At 31.8% G+C, this 24,767-nt stretch overlaps 1 protein-coding gene across 1 annotated transcript; it reads right to left on the bottom strand.

The window, feature by feature from the left end:
- Positions 1–4,272: 4,272 nt before the first annotated feature.
- LOC127737784 (methionine--tRNA ligase, mitochondrial-like) lies at positions 4,273–24,446 on the bottom strand. Its single transcript, XM_052248703.1, has 12 exons — positions 24,270–24,446; positions 15,694–15,809; positions 14,645–14,716; positions 13,487–13,573; positions 12,466–12,594; positions 11,287–11,392; positions 10,313–10,440; positions 8,833–8,942; positions 7,922–8,021; positions 6,390–6,501; positions 5,151–5,348; positions 4,273–4,650 (listed from the first exon to the last, which is right to left on the bottom strand). Exons 1-12 carry the CDS (start codon positions 24,397–24,399, stop codon positions 4,280–4,282), a joined length of 1,659 nt encoding a protein of 552 aa, XP_052104663.1. The 5' UTR covers positions 24,400–24,446; the 3' UTR covers positions 4,273–4,279.
- Between the last annotated feature and the right edge of the window lie 321 nt (positions 24,447–24,767).

Here is a 24,767-nt window from a genome sequence, read left to right as displayed (position 1 = left end):
CTTCATAGATGGATAAAGGTCCATATTATAAGTATCGGTATGTTCTAAATGGACACTGGCAAACCGTTCAAATATGAAAATGTCAAAGAAACGACTAAATAAATAATGGAAAAAACATAACCAAAAGACAACCATTATTAAATAATTCAACAGATAATATTCAAGATATTGTGGTTGGTTCAAAACAAACAATACTGCACATAAATTCAGGATGTCAATTAAAAGGAGCATATAGAAGCTGTTCTCAATATACAAATGAAACTGGCACTGGTCATTAGCATACAACAATCAACATCAACCAATTAAAAGTTGAAAAAGTGTTGGCTCCTACATAAATGATACTATAAAAGTCTTCAATAAATTTTAGATAGTTACTGTATCCATATCTGAATTTCAAAAAAGGCAAATGATTTTTATACGACCGCAAAAAATTTTGCAGTCGTATATTGGTATCACGTCGTCGTCGTCAGCGTTGTCCGAAGACATTTGGTTTCTGGATAATAACTTTAGTATATGTAAATAGAATTCTATGAAACTTAAACACAAGGTTTATAACCACAAAAGGAAGGTTGGGATTGATTTTGGGGGTTAGTCCTAACAGTTTAGGAATTAGGGGCCAAAAAGGGGCCCAAATAAGCATTTTTCTAGTTTCCAGACAATAACTTGTGGAAAGGTGTATGGATCTCTCTGAAATTAGACCACAAGTTTCCATATCACAAAGGGATGGTTAGGATTGGCTTTGGGGGGTTATGGCTCAAACCGTTTAGGAATAAGGGGCAAAAAAGGGGGAAAACAAGGGTTTCCTGGTTAATGGACAATTACTTAAAAGTACAATGTTATGTTTGGATTACCTCACACTGCTTTTAAATTGTGTATAAAGAAATGTTGTATTGTCTTGAGGTGATTAGCTGTCAATTTATTTTTAGAAGTTACTATTAAAAATGCTGATGAAGGAATATTAATTTTAGCCATGATTATGTATGTCATTTTCTATTACTTTTATGATGTATTTAAATGGGTAATTATGGTTGCAAACTCCATTGGAAATTTGAATTCAGATTATGACCATATATTGAGGGAAAGATTTTTATGCCCTAGCCGAAGTGGAGGGGGCATTAAGTTTTACCCTTGTCCGTCTGTCTGTCTGTCCCTCCATCTGTACGTCCCAAAATTGGTTTCCGTTCTCTAACTTAAGTTTGCCTCAACCAAATGTTATCAAACTTATACACAATGTTTATTACCACAAAACACAGATCAAGTTTGAATTTTGGTGACATCACTTTAACTGTTCTAGAGTTATTCCCCTTTATAAGTGGAAAAATTGCAAAATTTTTCATTTCCGTTCTCTAACTTAAGTTTGCCTCATCCAAATGTTATGAAACTTATACACAATGATTATTACCACAATACACAGATCAAGTTTGAATTTTGGGGGCATCACTTTAACTGTTCTAGAGTTATGCCCCTTTACAAATGGAAAAATTGCTAAATTGCAAAAAAAAGGGGGGGTCAATTTTTTTTTTTTTTGGGGGGGGGGGGGGTCAATTCGCACCAGCATAGTGTATTGCACAAAAGCAAAAAAAAAGGGGGGTAAAATTTTTTTTTTTGAGGGGGGTGTCAATTGGCAACAGCATAGTGTATTGCACAAAAGCAAAAAAAAAATATAACCAATTCTAAGTTCTTTGACTACAGTTATTCTGTGTCAGAAACCTATTATGTGTCAAATATTTAATAACAATCCAAATTCAAACCTGTATCAAGCGCGAATATTGTGTCCATTTTTCCCCAACTGTTCAGGGTTGGACCTCTGTGGTCGTATTCAGCTGCACTCAGCGAAGCAATTTTTTTAATTGAGTTTGTTAAAGAATCAGCATATTTTATCATCAAAAATACTTCAAAATATTTATAGGCTAAAACAGCTTAACAAAACTTAAAACCACATGGCATGATCTGCTTACCCTTCATGGTCACCTGAGATCACACCCTATTTGGTGGGGTTTGTGTTGCCCAGTCTTTTTTTTTTATGTTGTGACTTGTAGATATGTTTGCTATTCATTGCTTTTCATTTTTAGCCATAGCTGAGGGTCGTAATGGGGTACCTTCATGACGAATAACAATAAAAAATCCTGCCAAATGACGTTAATGGTAATTTTTGGTGCATGACGATAAAATGTACATTAATTTTCTTTATGACGATAAAAAAATCGACTGATTGTGACGAGTCAACGTTAGATTTTTTCCAAAAATAATGGTAACGGATAATTATTTGAGACCTCTCACAAATTACGATAAGGATATTTTGACAAATTATGATAAAATTTGAACCAATATGACATTAAAGGTAGCCGAAAAATGACCGTTTGACGCCTGACGGTAAAGGGTATCCCTACCCTCATAGCCTTAGTCTGTTTTCTTTTTGGACTAACAAGTTTGAATATCCCTTTGGTATCTCCCCTATCTCTTTTAAAAGAAAATGTGGGGTATATGTCATTATAACCTAGAGACACACTTAACAATAATAAAATTCTACTTGAAATGAACATCTATGTGAGTGGAATATTACCATCTTAAAGACAAATCTTGTTACCATCAAGTAAGTAAATGTGTGGTAAAAATGTTTTTATAAGATTTTGCGTTCAACTTTGGCATGTTAAAACAATTTATTCTTCCCTTACTTTTATATCCCATGTAACAAAAGGTATACCCTATGCAACAGTTGTGTAGGGTATGTTTTGGACCCGTCCTTCAGTCCTGTTCTTGTCATCGTAACTCCTATGAAACCATACAATAGGATTTCATGAAACTTTGTAGATTAATAGGACATACTATGTAGATGTGCATATTGACAGGAAATTATGATTCAACTTTTTTATAGGAATTATGCCCCTTTGAACTTAGAATTTTGGCCTAAATACACTACTGCAACAGTTTGTCATTGCAACTCCTCCGAAACCACAAAACAGAATTCATAAAACTTTGTAATTAATGAGGACATAATATGTACCGGTAGTGGTGCATATCCATTATCAGTTGACTTTTGTAGGAGTTATGAGTCAATGAACTATAGAATCTTGTATCGATCTGATGAGTTGAGCCTTTTTTTCAACTGATCTTTGGGGTAAAGATTGCATGAAATGCAATCAAGAACCCTTATGGTACTGACTTGATATCTATGTATTCCAAGGTTTATCACTACTGTTGATAGTTCAAACAAAAAAGTTCACTAAAGTGATCATTCATTAGTTTCTTTCCAGTCAATGTCATGCAATTTATTGATGATATGTTTTACTTAGATATTTAAGTTAAAATATGATTTGTATTTGAATTACTATACCTTTAAAAACAAATTATTACCTAAGTAATGCATGGCGTATGAATATGTTATAAAAATAGGTTGAACTACAAATGAACAATCATCAACCAAGTAAGATAACTCTTAACTCAAATTTATAATCTGCCTAGCTAAATACAATTCAATATCTTATCTTAAATTCACAATATCAAAATGAAAGCAATCTTTACCTTCCAGTACTCACAAGTACTTTGATTATAGTTGGTTCTTATGTTGTATGCTGTTACACCACTGTCCCAGGTTAGGGTGAGGGTTTGGCCCCTGCAAACATGTTTAACCCCACCACATTCTGTATGTCCCTGTCCTAAGTCAGGAACCTTTAATTCAATGGTTGCTGTCTAATGCTGTATATCATATTTGTTTTTGTCTCGCCTGCAACTAAAGTTGCTGAAAGCATGGCATAGGTGTTGCTTTTCTGACCGTGGCGGATGCGTCAACAATTGTTAAAGTTTTTTGCTTAAGTCAGTTTGATACAAACTACTTGTGAAAGATCAATGATATTTTCTATAAAGTTGCATTACTATCAGTAAAGAATCTATTTGACGACTTTTTCGAGGCCCTGCCCCCTAGGTCATGGTCCAGCGACTTTGAATTAATTAGCTATGTTGCTTTACATCAGATTGTCTTTTTTTGGAATTTTCTGCCTATAGGCGACACATATCTAAGTGTTAACAGTTTATTTTTTTATTGATTTGTCCATAAATCAGGTCTTTAGTTTTCTTGTTTGAATTGTTTTACATTTGCCAATTCGGGCCTTTTATAGCTAACTATGCTGTATGAGTTTTGCTCATTGTTGAAGGCCGTATGGTGACCTTTAACTTCAACATCATTTGGTCTCTGTTGGAGAGCTGTTTCATTGGCAATCATAACACATCTACTTATTTTTATACAAAAATGGCATGTTTTAATATTAATAAGACTCAATCTTCAAGATGGTTTATTAGATGTTACTATTTTTGGATACAAAACCCCATGAGATTCTCCTAATCTTCTTTCACTAATTTCTCTACTTCCAAAGTGAATATTTTTCACCATTCTTTCATTGCTAGGAATTCCTAATCTTTGTAACAATTGATCTGTTAAATTCGGCACAATTGGTTGTAGAATGATGCCATTTACTCGTAATGTTTCCATCACTACATGTATGAGACATTTTAAGAAATGTAGATCCTCATCATTTTTCTTAAGTTGCCATGGTTTATTGTCTGCTATAAGTTTATTGGCCCATTTTATATATAACATTACACATTCTATCACTTTGTATATGTTATACTCATTGAAATGTTCATCAACCATATCTGAAAAAAAAAGAATCTTAATTAGCATCTTTCTTTTTGTGAACCAAAACAAAATATAAATAACACTTAAAAGTAATGTATGGATGCATTTAAATTTGAATTTTTTTAAAAGCATTTACTATCAGCTGTAAAGTAAGCCTTATATGATCGCCTAGAGGTTTAAAGGAGTTAGTATAGCTTACATGATACCTATGTACAATATTGATACATTGATATAATCCCTGATGACCACCTACTTTTAGTCAAAACAGGCAGCAAATCAATTATGTTCGACAACCTGTAAAGATTTCCAGGACATGTCAATTGATTTGAGTTATCCCTGAGGAGGATTGAAAAAAGTTTGGTGCTGTTTGACATAGTGGTGTTAGTCAGGAAATTTAAAAAAAACAAACAATTTACAGATCAATGAAATTTTACAATCACCATCTTTTTACATAATATATAGCATTTAAGTAACCTTGTGGTTAGCTGTTGCTTCTTATCAATTTAGTTAAGTTTACCTGGTAGTTGTTGTAATGATTTGTACATTTTCACATCTTCACGAGAAAACTTGCTTTCCAAAATTTCATGGTTGAGAGCTGGAAAAAGATCAGGAAAGTTTGCATTTATTTTCCGACTGGTACATCTATTCAACAGATTACCTAGCTTATCTGCTAAATCATTGTTCAGACAATCTAATGCCTTAAGATCACTGTAATCTGAAATGATAAGTAACAAATTGAATATATGCTTCTTTTTATACATATTTGCTTAATTTACTAAACTTTCAAAGTTAAATATTGCTCTCAACTTATAACTTTCAAAGTTAAATATTCACTCAACTTGTAATTTACAAAGTTAAATATTGATTTGGATAAAGTCTTTTTTTTCAAATTTTTCAATGACTAACTTATTTATTTATTCTTTGGGGAGTTGGGGTGAACATTTTTATTCTGTTTAAAAATTATGGCAAATTTATAAAAAAAAATTACAGTCTCTACTGAATCAAAATGTTTCAAGCTAATAACTGAGATTGCCCTTTGAGTAGGACCTTACATCTTTGCTACATTATTATCTACCATGAAATGGAGGTCATAAATAATTTTACATCTTACTTTTTTCATATATTTTGTTTTAAACAAACATTCATTTAAATAAAAATAAAAACTGACCACTTTTAAAGGTAAAGTTAACCCAAATGTTTATGAAGTCAGTAATCAGAAGTTGCCATTATACTGATATATTTATCTTACATTTACTAAACTAATCATGCTCCCTGAAAAAATTTCAGGAGCTTATAGTAATTGCTTTATTCATTCTTCCTTCCATTTGTCTGTCTATCTTTTTGGTCATCTGTCCTTCTATCCCTGTGTCAGAAACAAATCGTTTCTGGATGATTTCTTGAGTCTCTTACTTGATTAGAATGCAACTTATACAGATAGGAGAAATAGGGAAGGGGAAGAAGCATATATTGATTTGGGGGTCAATAGGTCAAGGTCACTGTTACTAAAAATATAAAAATTTGGGAAAAATGATTTCCAGATGGTAACTTAAGTTTCCCTTGCTTGATTGGAATGCACTTATACGGATGAAAAATATAGGTAGCCTATTGATTTTGGGGTCAAAGGGGAAAGTTACTTAAAACAAGAATATCTTAATGTAAATGACATATCTTTCATGGTGTACTATAGTACTACAGAAATAAAACTTCTTCTTGTACAATGCAGTGTTTGTTAAAGAATTATCCACTAAGTACTTACTACAATCTACATGTGGTACTCCAGTTTTCAACAAGAAATAACGTAATCCATCTGAGGTGTATCTGTCGATTCTATCAAATGGATCTATGACATTCCCTCTACTTTTGGACATCTGTATAAGATAAGTATATATCATTTTCATGGTATATTTAATTTTACGTACTCTGTGGTAGGCACAATTTAAAAAATTTCGCACTTTGAACAATATGACAACCAAAAAGGACCAAAAAAAATAGACACTTTTAATTTATGTATAGGGACAGGGCTGATATGCATAAAACCACTTAAGTTAAGATATCCAATCGTAGTACTAATCTATCTTAAGACATGTAGAAAAATCTGTCAGTTTGGAACAAATCTTAACTTAAGTAGTTTTATGCATATCAGCCCTGAATTTATTTTCACTTCTTTTATATGTTCAGTGTTTGTTTAACATTTAAAGATTCAGACCTTCTTCATTAGACATCTAATATGTATAAAAAGAGATGTTGGGTACATGTCATTTACAGTGAGCACTAAAGGGAGTTGATTGGGCTGTTTTTTTTTTAAAAGGAGTTGGTTGGTAGGTAGGATCAATCAACACAAATTTTAAACTGATTCCCCAATATTGATACCAAGTTTGGTTCCAAATGGACCAGTTGTTTCAGAGGAGATGATTTTGGTAAAATTCAATGGAATACGACGATGGAAGACGACATATACGACAAAGGACAACAGACGCCAAGTGATGAGAATAGCTCACTTGTCACTTTGGGCCAATGTAATACTTGCCAAAGGATATTAACCAACTGACATTTAAAAACAATCAGCTAGCAAAGGATAAATTGAAAACATGACACATTTTGATATAAAGGAACAAGTGGATCTACTCTATTGCTCAACTGATCTTCTAATTTGACAAATCATGTTCTAGCTGATTTTTAATATGATTAATTAATAACAATTATTTTGAAAATAAAACATTGATCAGTTGTAAAGCAGGTTTAAATGAAAATTTAAGATCTTTGTAAAAATAATAACAAGTGATTAAAACTTTATTAAATATAAAAAAAAATCATACAGCAAGGTTAAAACATCCACTTAAGTTTGCTACACACAAAAAGAGTGAATAACTGAAACTAACATTGTTTAACCATTTAGATATTTAGATATATCTTGAAGAGTGATTAGGTTTTAAAGCTTATGTCCTGCTTGTATTTTCTTTTATTTCATTACCTTCACTTCTATATAATTAAGGGTATAGAAATATAGTGATTTCATTTGACTATTCCCGTTCAGGCAGTAAAACAATTGCTACAGTTGGGCGTCTGCTTGACTGTGCAGGTTGTATAAATATGCAGCCATGTACAGTTAGAATGGGGATGTCAAATCTTATATCTTCTGTAGAGAGTGTGTTACTCTCTCTGTATGATAAAGAGCCCATGCAACAACTTTCTGAGGAGTCTGTAGATGGAACTGAACAGTATGCAAACATTAATCAAATAATCACTTCTAAGTAATGAACACCTCTCACACATAAAAACAAAACCTACTTTAGTATTATCCACCAGGAAATGAGAATGGCTTTGTATCCTTTTTGGAAGTGGTAGATCAGCTGCCAGTAAAAAAGCTGGCCAATATATAGCATGAAATCTGAAAGTATAAATTCCAATACTTAACTTACTGTAGAAATGGGGATTAAGCTGTGTTATGTAAAATGATTTAAGCTTTAATATTTAAAATGCCAAAGAAATAGAAAAACATTGAGATTATTTTTACAGTGGCTCATTGTTGTTTGTAATTCACTTATGTATATTTCCCTTATTTAGACATTTGTTCATGTCTTTCTAGACTTTAGGTTGCACTTTGTACATACAGCTGTTTCACAAGCCACGCCTCTTTTGGGGAGATATATAATATTCATAGATATGTTAATTTGTTAACGTACTGGTTCCCAGATATGATCTCTGTGTTTCATCTCATAGAGACATAACTTGGGAATGTTACCAGTATAGAAAACATGGTAGCGCCTAAAATTTAATTCTTAGGAGGTCCAATAATGGAGGTAGGGGTAGTATAGATTTTTAGTATAAGTTTAAACTCTTAGAAGTTCAGGGCATATAAATGTTGAAAATATTCCGCACAGCCCTATATTTTGACCTTTGAATAAAATAGTAGTGCATATCAACTTTCCGTTCTGGGATATAGTTTTTCACGAAACTTCACAGTAAAAGTGGCACAGTTTTAGCCGCAAAGGGAGTTCCTATGGGAAATTGCATTGTCTATATTTACAGAATTGCAACCTTTAACCTTTTATCGTATATACTGAACATTTATTCTAAACATATTAATTAATATAGGGGGGGGGGGGAGGTTTAATGGAGATCAGTGAGAAAACAAATACCATATTAACAGTGGTACTTTTACCATATCCACAGGATATAGCTTCTTCAACAATACTAACCTTAAAATGTCTTTTCCAACCACATGACAATCAGGAGGCCAGTCATGTGATTCATTTGGATAACCAGATACAGTTAGATAATTTACTAAAGCATCTAACCATACATATATCTGTGGCAAATAGAAAATACAATTGATATATGTCTTAATAGTTCAAATAACTTTAATTCATCAATTGTTTGAACAAGTACACAGTTGTGTATAATATGCACCCCTTTTTTATCCCTCCAAAATCGTGAAAAAATGTTTTAAATGAAATGAAAAAGTAACAAACAAAAAAAAGTAAAAAAAAATAAATTATTTTTTTTTTTTTTTTTTTAAGTCTAGTTCACTGTCCTTTATCAGAACTTTTTCTAGTCTAAGAAGTTGATAAATTGTATACAGATTTGTCTGTTGTTCAAAACCATATATGTTACCACCTAGATGTCTTTTCTTGTTATAAAAGTTTTATTGATGTATACCCCATATTGCTTTCTACACCTTTCTGAATACATGTACAAGTAAATGTTTATTTCACTAGAAATGTTCTCTCTGTTAAATTTTAGTGTAAAATTTTGTAAAATTTGAAAAAGCTGAGATAAAAAAGATGAGTTGATTACATAAACAAGAGGCTGTCAGAGTGACAGCAAACCGGATTTTTTAACATTTATTTGTGTCCTGGCATTTTTCAATATCACAAGGACCATAACTACTGAACGGTAAAAGTGACAATCATCAATATTGAACTTGACCTCCATTTTGTCATCAGTAACAACATATTAAAATTTTAAAAGCTTTGGTTGAATGGTTCAGGAGTTAAAGCAAAAACACGACTAGAAACACCATTTTTCAATCTTTCAAGAACCACAACTCCTGAACGGTGAAAGTGAAAATCGTCAAGATCAGACTTGACTTCCATTTTGTCATCAGTAACAACATATTAAAATTTTAAAAGCTTTAGTTGAATGGTTCATGAGTTAAAGCAAGGACACGACTGGAAACACCATTTTTCAATCTTTCAAGAACCATAACTCCTGAACGGTGAAAGTGAAAATTGTCAATATCGAACTTGACCTCCATTTTGTCGTCAGTAACAACATATTAAAATTTGAAAAGCTTTGGTTGAACGGTTCATGAGTAAATGCATGCACTCTTTGGCAGCCTCCCCGCCCGCCCGACTGGATGACCGCCCACCCCTCCAGCCGTACATCCCCAAATCAATAACCAATTTTTCATTCGGAAATCCAGTTAAAAAAGATCACAATCTCTTTAAAACTATTAACGAATGACAAAATTTAAAGGTAGGAAAAAATTCCCAAAGTCTGTAAGCGTGAAATTCCAATTATCTCTTTAACATAATATTATATCAGTTGTTTTTCCTCCTTGTTTGCATCATTATTTATTAGAAATTGTTTAATGCATTGAAAAGGTACAACATCATAATAATGTATACTTTGTTACACAGCATACATAGTACACTATATATTAGTTTGGTTGCTTACCGTTTGTGTATCATCACCAGGCACAGGTATACCCCAAGTCAATCGGTTCCTTTGTCGAGATACTGATAAATCCTCCAAGTCATCAACCCACTGTCTGATCATGACTTCAAATTTCTGTGGATGGATTACTGAAATAGAATATCAAAAAACAATATGAAAAATCGTTAATGAATTACGCTGAGGAATAGATTCACCTTATTCTTTTCAAAGAAGGTTATTCAATAGAGGATTGACAATTCACACCTTACATTTTCACACAGTGTCTAACAACTGGGAGGTCATGGTGTGAATAATACTGAAATTCAGAAATTATTACAAGCATTTATTAATGCGATTTCGACATGATCAACCAAAATTTTAGATTAAATGAGATTTCAGGAAAAATTGCATACAGATATATGTATCAGATATCATGTGGAAAGTTAAACTTGGACTTAAACAGCTGTTATCTAATTTCAGCATATCAAAGCTTTAGCTCAAAATTTTATTATGAATTTTCCTTAATCACAAAAGCTGTCAAATTGGGTTTCCGTTATTTTCAAAATATCAAGATTTTACTGTGAGAAAAATTCATTATCATAACCCATGATTTATAGTAATGAAAATTAACATAAAGATGCCTATTCCAATTCTACGGAATGTTAATGAAAAGCAAACTTTTTAAATCCTTGTAAACCTGAAATTTGTTATCTGTGTTATATGCTGCAACTGAAGAAGAGATGATTGCTTAGTTTAAAGATAACAACTTTTACATTAAATTCATGAGCTTAATAACATTTCTTGGACTTTTCCTTAAAAGAAGTAGTAATTTCAGGGCATACATGATGTCATACAAAAGAGGCATTAGCAACACTGTTTATTTACATGACATTTATTTTATATTGTAGTAACGGTAACATAAGACAAGTGAGATATCTTTTTATTGTTCAAGTTGTTTTATAATTTTCTCTTCATTTAAACTTGCAAAAAAATACCTCCACGATCAAGCCATTCTGTCAAACCATCTTTAAATGCTGATAATTTAAACATATAATTATCTTCTTTGGTCCAAACTACAGGATGCTTACTGTCATAGGCAACCTAAAAACATATTACCATACTAAATATTTACAACAATTACTAAATGTAAAAAACATCTACTACATACAAAAGGCATGGCTTAGTCACAGTAAACAGCATTGTAAAGTTCTCTGTAATGTTTGGTTGAGTGGAAGCAAGGACAACATAAACATGGAATGAATGTCAATACAAAGGGACAACCTTTGTTCTGGTGAAAACACCTCCTGATGAACACACAGGCTACCAGAAAAGAATGGTTATAAGGTTTAATATAATTAGTGTCAAGAAATCCATCTTATATATGAAGATTTACAATGTGCCCAAATTTTATGTATGTGGTAATTTCTTAGAACTTGTTCATGAATCTAAATATCTTGGGCATATGGTTTGTAATGATTTATATGATGATTGTGACATAAAAGAACAATACCAAAGTTTATGCAGGAAAGTTAATATGATGTAGCAAAAATTTAATAAATGTTCTAAAGGTATTAAGATTAAACTTTTTAGCCTTATTGTATGAATGTCTATTGTGTATCTTTATGGTCTAAATGTAAGTCTGCCACTTTAAATAAAATGTGAGTAATATATAATAATGCTTTCAGAATAATAATGGGATATTAATATAGATATAGTGCGAGTAATATGTTTATCATAAATGAAGCTATGTCATTCAAGGAAGTTATGCGAAAGTCAATGTTTAGCTTGTTAAATCGCTTAAAAATATCTGAAAATCATTTAGTTAATACAATTCTCAGAAGTGTAATATTGTATTCTTCAACATTGTTAAAAGTGTGGTACAATGAGTTATATCTAAATTTTTAACTATAATTAATACTGCAAATATTTTAACATTGTATCCTGTTTAAACAGAATATTTTGTATATATATATATATAAACCTTTTGAGTCTGAAATAAAGATTATCTTATCTTATAGCATTGTCATGATTTTTCAAACAACTTCTGCTTTTAGAGCTTACTTTTCCACATATTGACAGGTCATTATTCACTATGTTCATTGTAAATAGCCTTTTAAGTATATTATCAAATATAATCACTTAATGTAAAACTTTACACAACCATGCCATCTTACCTTAATTTTGTTCCCATCTTTATCAACTATATCAATAACTTCTTTTTCTGATAAATACGCCTCATCTGCCACAGAATACCATCCTTCATAAACACCTTTGTAAATATAACCATTCTTTATAAGGGTTTGCTGTAGAAAAAAATAATAACTTTTAGGGGTGTTAGCTTCTCACATTTCAACTCCTCTTAATCATTTGTTACTTTGTTTGTTGGTGTAACATTACTTTCAGCTACATATGGCCTAAGCCCTTATCTTAACTGCCAGTTTTTATTGGTGGAGGAAGTCAAAGTATTCAAATGTAACCACCAACCTTAGGAGAGAAAACAGGCTCTCCTAAATATTTTGTCCCATCTCTGGATTTTTTTATAGTTAATTTATAATAAAAGTTTTGTGCAGTATCCACTTCATTCCTTAATAGCAGTTAAACACTTGATTTTTCATTCAGTTTAACATTAAATTTTTCCAATGCATTTCATATGGCAAAAAAATCATCTTATTCCTATCAAAAAATCCATTTTTTTATTGCTTGTACCTTAAAGCTGAGCATTTTGTACCTACTTTTATTTTCTATTATTTTGATTGATTATGCATTGTCTGTTTAAAAAATTGACATTTATGAAAATGCTGTTATTTCAAATATCAGGAGTGAATATTCCTATAATACAATTGACTGGCATCACAGCAAGTACTATTCTGACATTTAATTGTATGGAGTTTATATGTTTGTGCTTTATCAAAACTGTTGTTAGAATAATGAAAAAGAAAAAAGTGCAAATTAATATATAATATATACTTCACATTCCTTTTGTGTTCATATTTTCTTTGTTTTTGGCTTGAAAAGGTCTTGTACGGTGACCTACAGTTGTTAACTTTTTCAATTGGTCTCAGGTGGAGATTTGTCTCATTGGGAAAAATACCTAATCTTCTTATTTTCATATTGTAGTTTTATTAACACTCTGATATTCATTAGCTGCAAAGAATATTTACATAGACTACTGGTTCTTACTGTAACACTACCTACCCAGAAATGACTGACAACTTCCTTATGTCTATTTTCTGTAGTTCTGATGAAGTCTGTATACTTAATATCTGTTACACTGAATAAATCCTAAAAAAAAATATGCCACTGAATTTTAATACTGTAAGATTAGTAATTATAGCATGCACTTATTATTGCAATTTTTGAAGAATGGACAAAAATGTAAGATTAATTATTGTGATTTCAGGAAAATCTGCAAACAGATATTTGTATCAGATATCAGAATGTAAGTTCTTATTATTGCGATAATCACCAAGTCATGAAAGACTAAAATAATGTGAACAGATCTTTCGGAATATTTGACAAGAATATCCACAACTGAGTATTTTAAGTTCCTTATAGTATCTCACATGTCTCAAGTGCCTTCAAATATTCATTTTGCAAGTCTGATTCTAACATTTGAATTACATATACCTAGTATTAATCAGTCAAAATTGCAAAGAAAATGCATAAAATATTTATTCAGTAATTTGTAGATTTTCTCTTTGATCGTACTGCCAAATATTTGTGTAGATGATGGACAGATATAAGAAGATGTGGTATGAGTGCCAATGAGACAACTCTACATCCAAGTCACAATTTGTAAAAGTAAACCATTATAGGTCAAAGTACGGCCTTCAACATGGAGCCTTGGCTCACACTGAACAGCAAGCTATAAAGGGCCCCAAAAATGACTAGTGTAAAACCATTAAAACAGGAAAACCAATGGTCTAATCTATATAAAAAAACGAGAAACACTTATGAACCACATCAACAAACGACAACCACTGAACATCAGGTTCCTGAGGACCTGATACTTACAAATATAAGGCAATGACATCATGTACAACTGTAGCAATGCCACAGCTTCATGGCCATCCAAATTAATTATCAATGAAATTCATGAAAATTCATTCATACAACTGCACAACCATCAGTATATTTTGTAACTATTATAATTTTTTCATATTCTCAAACAACAAATATTCCACAATATTCAGACAAATTACAGATAAAAAGAATGATGGCATTGTATCTTTTGATACAGACTTTATCATATCAAATGTCAGCCTGCCCTAGCATTGCCCTTTGATATTCTTGCCGATAAAGTCAGTATTAAAAACCAAAATGCCATTAATCTATATTTATGTGTATACAAACCCTGAATTTCTGTGAAATATTTGTGCAGTGTTGCTCTGGAGATAAACCAAATTTTTCAGCTGCCTGTTGTATCTGTAATATAAAGGTTGGTGTGTTTTACAATAATGATGTCATTTTTCAAAACAGTTTATGACATTTTGATTTAAATCTCTTAATGTTTTTAGGTCCTAGAGAATTCTATTTTGAATTTTCCATTGATAAAAACTAATGTCAATAAGAAAGAAATGTTCATATCCAAGTCAACCTTTTTGTACAGTATCCCTTATAATAAAGTACAATGTAGGTGGTATTTTTTTAATAATTTTATCACACAGACGTTAAATACCTGGATTTTGATGGTAAGCTTTACTTTTACATTATACTAACAACCTTTCACTGAAGCAATGAGCTAAACTAGTTGATCAGTTTGTAGAGATGTTTCAAACTGCAATTTGTTTAAACTTTTTTAGGAATTGGTATTGTGATTGGGCAAAGCCTTCTGAATAAGCATTGTAAAAACAAAACATATATACAGGGCTTGATTTTACCTGTAATTTCCGGGTTTAAGTATTAAAACAAAATAAATGGAGAATGTGTCCATGGGACACAGATGATGCCCCAGCCTGTCTATAACTTTAAATAGGGGCTCAACTCCAGACTGGTAAAAGTGACGCCACCCAAATTTGAAACTTGATCTGAGTTTTTTGGTAATAAGCATTGTGTATAAGTTACATAACATTTGGTTGAGGCAAACTAAAGTTAGAGAATGGAAACCAATTTCGGGACGTACGTATGGACGGACAAGGGTAAACCTTAATGCCCCCTTCGCTATGGCAGGGTCATAATTATAAGAATTGAATTCTCCTTTCACTTTTAGTCATTTTATTCTGTTGTGAAAGCATTGATCATGTGCACATTTCTAGTATGTCTTCGGTCAAAGTTTTTACACCCCATTTCTTAAATATACAGATTGTAAAATTGAAAGTCAATCAGTTAACATCTTTAACAGAATGCAGTTTTTTTATACTACTACCAGTTATTCGTATTTCATCTATCTTTAGACAACTTACTTTTAATCCATGTTCATCTGTTCCAGTGGTAAAAATGACATTACCTCCCTTCAATTCATGCCACCTAGCAACAGCATCTGCTAAAACAGCTGTGTACAAATGTCCAATATGTGGCTCTGAAACATATATTTATCCAATATAATATGTGTGATTAAATTAATTTCCTTTAAATTCAAGGTTTATTAGGACGGAAACTTAATTAATTATATCAGATAATCTTTACATAACTACCAGTAGCCAGATATCTGAAAAAAGTTAAACAAATTATAGGTGTATATTATGTATCCCTGCAAATTTTTTTTCAAACTACTTTTTCATACACAGACATATTCTTTCTCTTTCATATTTTTCTCATTTTCAGAATTCCTCTTCATATGGTTTGAAATGTTTGAAACATGTATCTTTTAAAATAAAGATTTTATGAACAATAAAAGTAAAAATTTTACATGAAGATATTAAAGATTCAAGGAAGTCACAGAAAGATGCGTAGGATTGATATGATGATACCTCTCTTTTGTTTTGATAATACAAATATGATGTTATAAATGAATGAATTTATCTAAATATTTGTTGTGATTTTAAAGAAAATGAGAATTTTGTATATGTACTTTTCCATGTTTACCAATATAAATGAAATTATGAGGGCTGTGTGACATCCCAAGATCTCATCTAGTTGCCAATCTCTTGTATTATATGTCTCTGATGGCATGTATGATTTCCAACAATAGATAAGTCTTTGTATACAATATGTCAGGCTCTAAATTGTCCCATTTTTAGGACATGTAGCAAATACATTTAACAGAAACCTTTTGCCTTTTTTTAGTTTTATTTCAAATAGTATTGATTGATTAATTGGTGTTTATTGCCACTTTCAGCACTATTGGCTATTTCATGGCAGTCAGATTTTATTGGTGGAGGAAACAGGAGTGCCCAGAGAGAACCAACGACCTTCGGTAGGGAAACTGACAATCCTAGTCAATTAAGATTGCAGTCAAACGCACCTGCCACATGCAGGGATTGAACTCACAACCTCAGTGTTTACAGGCTAGTCATACAGTAGTTTCTTATTAAACCAATAGGCCACTAAGGCCCATATTTAAATAGTAAATTAAATAAACTGTTATCACAGAGATATGTCTCGCCTTTTTTGTAATTTTGATAATGCAAATGTTGAAATTAAAATAGCATTACTTTAACATGTAAGTTATGCAAATATTCAAAGTCAATGAACCATGACTGAAGGTACAGATGCTAAACAATCTCCATGGAAATGAGATGTGCCAATGCTAATACAACTGCATACCAAATACCATTGACTTATTATAAGTCGTTCCCTTTAAACAAACCTAAACACAAACATTAACTTGTAAACTATGTAAAAGATTCAAAGTCAATGAACCATGATCAGGGGTGGGGCTATATAATCTCCATGGAAACGAAACTTGCAAATGCCAATAAATTTGCATACCAAATATCATTGACTTAATATTAGCAGTTCATCTTAAACTGATCTAATCACAAACTAATACACGTAAACTAAGCAAAAGTTTCAAAGTAAATAGACCATGACTGAGGGGGCAGGGCCAAATATTCTCCATGGAAATGAGATGTGCTAATGCTTATACAACTGAACACTAATTAACATTTGCCTACCACTAATGGTTCCCCTTGAACTGACCTAATCACAAACTAATACATGTTAACTCAGCAAAATTTCCAAAGTCTATAAACCATGACTAAGGGGGCGGAGCCAAATAATCTCCATGGAAATGAGATATGCCAATGCTTATACAACTGCATACCAAATATCATTGACCTACCACTAGTGGTTCCCCATAAATTCACCTAATCACAAACTAATACATGTAAACTATGAAAAGTTTCAAAGTCAATAGACCTTGACTGAGGGGGCGGGGCCAAATAATCTCCATGGTAATGAGATGTGCCAATGCTAATACAACTGCATACCAAATATCATTGACCTGCCACTAGTGGTTCACAATGAATTAGACCTAATCACAAACTAATACATTGTTGACGTCGCCGCTGACGCAGGAAACAGCATACCTATGTCTCGCTTTTTGACTCCGTCAAGGCGAGAAAAAACTTAATCTGATGCAATGATTAAACAACAACAGTATTATCATAGCCTTTATCAATAAGTTTATTATGCCAATAAGAAAGATTAGCAGAATTTAAATTCAGAAACTTATTACCTTTATGAATAATTATATGAGGTAGGTGATCAGGTATTACCAGTGAAAGAGCAAAAAGTTTGTATTATTTTCATGATATTTTTACATCAGATAAATTTACACAAATGCAGGATACTGTTTGCTCCTTTATGATATGTATGATCTAAAATTATAGTATGAGTTGGTAATTGAAATTTAAAAAAAAAGGATACTGTCTACTTGTCAACTGTAGACCTGTCAACCACATATTCCTCTAGATCTACTGTTTTCTTTTCAACCTCAAATTTAACAGTCTAACTTTGTAGATCTACCAACCAATGAACCTCATTATTAAACCTATTGAAATGTTAACTATGCATATGAATATAGATTTATTTAGGAACTATTGATACCCTATACTCCAGTTGAGCAGGACATCCTCTGTTTGTTCTGTTTGCCCCAATAACATGTTCGACCTGAGTCTGTTCATCCTGGGTTCTTTCGCCCTTCTTTTATAAAAAACATATGATATTAATGGTATTAAGGTTTTATAGACTTATTCAGATATTTATATGGTAATTATTAAAGAAAATATATATTTCTCAAAAAGTCATGAAAAAAACATGGAAATAATTTTTAAATTAATGGCTTGTTTTTTAGCATTAATTGGCTTCATTGTAACATATGTCTTCTTCAGAATTACTTCAGAATTACGGAATTAAGAGAAAACATGGCGGACAGTGGTCAGTAGTGAATTAGTAGTGATAATGAAATTTCTAGTTTTTGTGTGGAAATATGCCTAGAAAGGGAGTAAGAAGAAGGTCAAACAGAAGTAATAGTAGTGACAATAGTGTTGTAAATGACTTAATAGAAAAAAAGCCATCCAAAAAGAAAAGTAAAAAAAAGGACATACTCAGTTCGACAAATGTAAACAAAGGTGAGCTGTACACAGGCGACATAACGAATGTAAACAATCACACATACCCTTTATTTGACAATCCAAGTTTAATGAGCAATATGAACAATATGAAACAGCAACATTTTACTCAAGATACAAACTTAATGTACTCGCCTAGTCCTAACCCGATGTTTCAACTACAAAATCAACAGCTATGCTCTACTCCGAACTCCGGTGCAATATATCCTATGCAACAGGTACAACATTCATCGCCAGTCATGCAATACACATCCCAACAACGTCCAGTCTGGGTTGATGAGTTATTTCAGAGAATGGATACATTTGAAAATAAACTTAATAAACTTGACAAAATAGACTCCTTAGTTACTTCTTTGAATGCTAAAGTTGTAAAACTAGAAGTAAATGCCAAAGTCATGGACGACCGTTTGGAACAAGTTGAAAAATCGACGCAGCTTATCAGTAACAATTTCGATAAAGTTGAATCTTTTAAGTCCGAACTTGATAAAGTATCGAAACAAATGAAATCTGTAAGCGGGAAAAAAAATTCTGTAGACAAATAATTGCGTCCGTCGACAACATGAAGAAAGAAAACAACAAACTTAAAATTGATTGATATCCAAATGAAGTCGATGCAAAATAACTTAATCTTCTATAATATTAAAGAAACTGAGGAGGAAATTTGTTCTGAAATTATTGGCAGTTTTTGTGAAAATAACATGAAAATAGACGGTGCTGCTACGAAAGTGGTTATTTCAGATGCTCATCGATTAGGCAAAAAGGGTGAAAAGACACGTCCAATTTTAGTAAAATTCTCAACATTTGAAAGTAGGGATTTGGTAAAGAAAAACGCAAAAAATTTGAAAGGTTCGAAATTTGGCGTCTCGGAACAATTGCCTAAAGAAATCCAGATACGGAGGAAGGAAAAATTACCTTTTACTTAAGGAGTTGCGCGAACAAGGCGTATTTCGTTAAAGACCGCATATTTGTTGGTGGTAAAGAATATAAACCATAGGACATTTCCAGGGAACTTTCTGAGACATTAAAATGTTAATGTTGGAATATCAATGGCCTTACATCAGTTTATAATGATAATAACTTTCTGAATCTAATAGACAAATATAACATTTTATTTTTTAGTGAAACATGGTTACAAGAAAATAACTTTATAAACATTGAAGGGTTTGAAAAATAACTTGTCTTTGTAGAAATAAAAATATTGGTACCAGAAATGAAGGTGGTTTAGCTGTATATTGTGAACAACAATTATGTAAAGGTATTTTTGTTGAAAAAGAAGTCAACCATGGTATTTTACTTTTAAAATTTGAGCACACATTTTTCAATACAACTAAAGATGTCTTTGTTTTTTTTTCTTACATTCCACACGAGAAATCGAAATATTATAATATTTGTGATATTGATTTTCATGAGATTATTGAAAGTATTGTTTTAGATTATAGTGAAAAGGGCATTGTTTTGATATGCGGAGATTTTAACAGTCGCATTGGTGAAGTGAGTGACGTTTTATATAATGATCAATTAGATAAATTTGTAACGAGTGTAAATCATTTTGAAAACCCCATTATTTCTGATCGATGCTCAATGGATAAAGTTGTAAACACCTTTGGACGTAAATTATTACAGGTGTGCTACAACACGGGATTAACTATAGCTAACGGTAGACTCGGTGGCGATACGAATGGTAAATTCACGTTTTGTTATAGTAAAGGGACGAGTGTCAACGATTATCTTCTTGTGTCTCCGAACAATTATGGTATTATTAGTGACTTTGAAGTTCTAGAAATGAATGAGTTCTCAGATCACATGCCTATATTTTTTGAACTGAACTTTTCCACTATATGTCAAAAGAGAACAAATACTACAACACGCAATTACATTAAATGGGAAACAAATAAAAATGATGAATATGCACAAATTTTACAACCTCATAGAGAAAAACTATTGTCAGTTGTGAATAATATTACATCAGATGTCGACATACATAACGCTGTAAGGGAGATAACTCGTATTATTTACGATAGCGCTTTCAAAGTGTTTGGATAATCAGTTTCTATTCATAAAAACATAGATCGCCAAAATCGTCCGAATAATGAATGGTTTGATGAAAATTGCAAAAACGCCCGAAAAAGATTTCATGTCACGAGAAACTTTTTTATACGTCACCAGACAGATGCAAACAGGAGTGAATACGTGATTGCTAGAAATTCTTACAATAAAGTGAAGCGAAAAGCCTAGTATAATTATAAGAGGAAAAAAGGTCTGGAACTTTGTAGTATTGCAAAAACCAATCCAAAAAAATTTTGGTCAACCTTAAAGCCAAAAAACAAATCAAAGTGTGTAGTGGACAACGAAGAAATGTTTAATTATTTTGAAAATGTTCTTGGTATGAACCCACCCGAGCTATCTGATACAGTATTAGATCTTTTAAATAACACTTATTTTGATGGTGTAAATATAGACTTACTAGATACAGACATTTCCGAAGACGAAGTTATTAAAGCACTAAAGAGACTTAAATCCGGAAAAAGTGCAGGTAACGATGAAATTGTAGGTGAGATGTTTTCGTCATGTCCATTATTTTTCGCACCTATTTTAAAAACTTTGTTCAACTCGATCTTTGCTATCGGAATATATCCAGAAAATTGGACTGAATGCTTAGTTATTCCTGTTCCTAAAAGTGGTGATCTTACGAATCCGATTAATTATAGACCTATAATATTAGTAAGCATCCTTTCGAAGTTGTTCACTAGTATTCTAACTGACCATTTGTTATCGTGGTCTCAGGACGAAAATCATATAATAGACAACCAATTTGGATTCCAGCCAGGACGTTCGACTGTTGACGCTATATTTACTCTGCATGGAATTATTTCACATACTCTTCAGCATAAATCAAAGTTATACTGTGGTTTCGTAGACTTCAGAAGGGCGTTTGATAAGGTGGACAGAAGAATTTTGATATACAAACTTCTCAAATCTGGAGTTAGCAGTAAATTCGTATCAATGGTAAATTCTATTTATTCATCTGTGCGTTTACGTGTGTGGTCTGGTGGGGTACTATCAGAGGCGTTTGATAACCATCTTGGTGTAAAACAAGGCGAGCCCTTATCTCCCTTACTTTTCTTATTTTTTATAAATGACATTATTCAAGATATCTCCACTGATGTAAACGAAGATGTCATATCTTTGAATGGAATTCTTATATATCTGATACTTTTTGCTGACGACACCGTTTTATTTGGAAAAACACCGACTGTTCTGCAACACTTATTTGATAAACTTTTACTTTACTGCAATAAATGGAATATCGAAGTAAACGCTGATAAAACCAAAGTAGTGGTATTTAGAAATGGATTTAGACCAGTAGACACTCATTTTTTCTATGAAAACAAGGAACTGCAAGTTGTTAATTCATATGTGTACCTTGGTATATTATTACATTACAACGGAAAGTTTTTACATACTCAAAAACGTTTAGCACAACAAGGATCTAGAGCCATGTCATCTCTAATGAACTCTCTCAAACAATTCTTTATCACTCGAGAAGAACAGATGTTTCTTTTCGACAGTATGGTCGGATCCGTCTTAGGCTATGCATCAGAAATATGGGGTTTCCATCGTGCTAAAGATATCGAACTTATCCATAACCGTTTTTGTAGATTTGTGTTACAATTGGGTCGAAATGTACCAACATGTTTTTTATATGGCGAACTTGGCCATTTACCTCTTTTTATTGTTAGAAAACAAAAAATATTGAAATATTGGTTACATTTTATTACAAATAAACCAAAAGTTGTATACGATGTGTATAAACTCTTGTATGACGATGCTGTCAATGGTTATGTAAACTGGTCCTCAAATATACGGGATATATTATATGATCTTGGGTTAAATTATGTATGGCTAAATCAAGATGCTAGCACAATATGTATAAATAATATTAAAACTCGTATTAAGGATCAATACTTGCAGAATTGGTCAACAACTATTCAGGAATGTAGTAAACTGTCTTTTTATTGTAGATTTAAATTAACTTTTTATATTGAAAAATATCTTTCTTATAGCAATAATGTTAGTCTGCTAACAAAGTTACGTAGTGGAACATTAAAGTTAAATATTGAAGTTGGTCGTTATAATAATATTTCTAGAGAAAAATCGTTTATGTGAATGTTGTAAAATGTGTGTTATTGAAGATGAATACCATTTTGTTCTTGTTTGTCCAGCTTATAGATCTGTACGAACACAATTTTTACCAAAGTATTATTGTTCTTGGCCTAATAATGGCAAACTATTAAATATACTACAAGCTTCTAGTAAGTCTCTTACGATCAAATTATGTAATTATGTAAAAGCTGCATGGAATATTCGATCTAATATAGTCTCATAACTTTATATGTCATTGTATTATACTGTTGTTCTCTGCTGTCTATTCATGTTTTATGTTATGTAATATATGTTGTTAATTTTGCCATAGCATGTTTATGCTTATGCAATAAAGATTCATTCATACTTTAAATGAATGTTGATTATAATTTAGAATGCTGATTAGTATATTTATGATATCTTTGATCTCACTGATTGTTATATTAATTGTCTTTGGTGGATTAATAACGAAAACTTAAAACAGTCTTTTAAAAAATAAACTACATGTAGTCAGCTTGGAATGAGTAAAAACAATTATGTACATGAATGGGAAATTCTTTTGTAGCTTGGCTTCTACATGTTCTATGATCTCAAATTTGTTTTATGTAGTAAATCATTGTGTAGAAATGTAGAGTGAATGGCTGAGGGAATGTGTCTTCTTAGTATTTTGTTTTCATAGAATATTTTAATTGAGTTGTTTTAATATATAAAATGTCTTGCATTCCTGTGCACTTTAGCATGTTTAGTGCAAATCTAAGAAAAATAATTATCTGGTACATTGTAACAGCATTACAAACATAAATATTTAGCAAAATTTTTCAACAAACTTTCAAACACTTTTTATAGCTGACATTGCAGTATGGTTTTACCCATTTTTGAAGGCCGTACAGTGACCTATAGTTGTTGATTTCTGTGTCTTTTGGTCTCTTGTGGAGAGTTGTCTCATTGGCAATCATACCACATCTTCTTATTTTTATATTTATTCAAATAATTTACATTTAACATCAAGACAACAAAATAGAATAAAAAACAGGGCAAATGAACCCAGGGTGAACTGGTACTAGGGCAAACGTGAATCAGGGCAAACAGACCCAGATTCACAACAAGCTTGGTGTGAAAAATCTCTTCGTATTACATTCCTGCAGGTGGAATCATACTTTACACACTTTGATTGGTTGAAAAACAAGTGTTTACGGTCTACTCTATGATTACTGACTTAATGTACAATATTTCATCCATATTTTACTTTAGTACATCTACTCGTTAATGGTCATTCTAACGACTGACTTGTACTTTTGTAGTGATTTTACATGTTACTATACCTGCATTTACGTAGAAAATTGGTGTTGTCACAAAATAGTTACTACATGTATAAAACCTTATTTGCTTGAATAATCTCCCACATTTTATAAGTACAATTTTCTTTTGGAACAACAATGATTTTGTAAGCATTATTTGAGGTACGAAATTAGGGACGATACCAGGATGGGGAATGTAACGGGTCCAATCTGTAATCTGTACTCTGTGATCGTAACTCTGCCAATCAAGGCACACCTATATTCACATAGAGGAAAATGTCATTACACGATAATTTACAATACAACGCGCATCACTTTATATATTAAAATATAAAAATTTCCGCCACCTCAAAAATTATTATATTACACAGCACAAATAAAACAATAAATTCTTTTGATAGAAATAAATTAAAATGTTCTTTCAATGTGAAATCAACTCATTCTGGGACTATGTGTGCCCTTTATGTCATTGCAAGGCCAAGCTACCTATTACGATAGTAATAGCATTTAGAAGTTAGATTT

The sequence above is a fragment of the Mytilus californianus genome, unplaced genomic scaffold (genome assembly GCF_021869535.1).
Source record: "Mytilus californianus isolate M0D057914Y unplaced genomic scaffold, xbMytCali1.0.p SCAF_4, whole genome shotgun sequence".
Classification (NCBI taxonomy): Eukaryota; Metazoa; Mollusca; class Bivalvia; order Mytilida; family Mytilidae; genus Mytilus; species Mytilus californianus.
This window is presented reverse-complemented; position numbering and strand designations above follow the sequence as displayed.

Coding starts and splice junctions, on each gene's coding strand:
- LOC127737784 (XM_052248703.1), bottom strand. CDS start 24,399: ATGCTTACAAAATCATTGTTGTTCCAAAAGAAAATTGTACTTATAAAA. Junction 15,810..24,269: donor AATTTTCTACGTAAATGCAG/GTATAGTAACAT, acceptor TATATGTTTCAG/AGCCACATATTGGACATTTG. Junction 4,651..5,150: donor ATCATTACAACAACTACCAG/GTAAACTTAACT, acceptor TTTTTTTTTCAG/ATATGGTTGATGAACATTTC.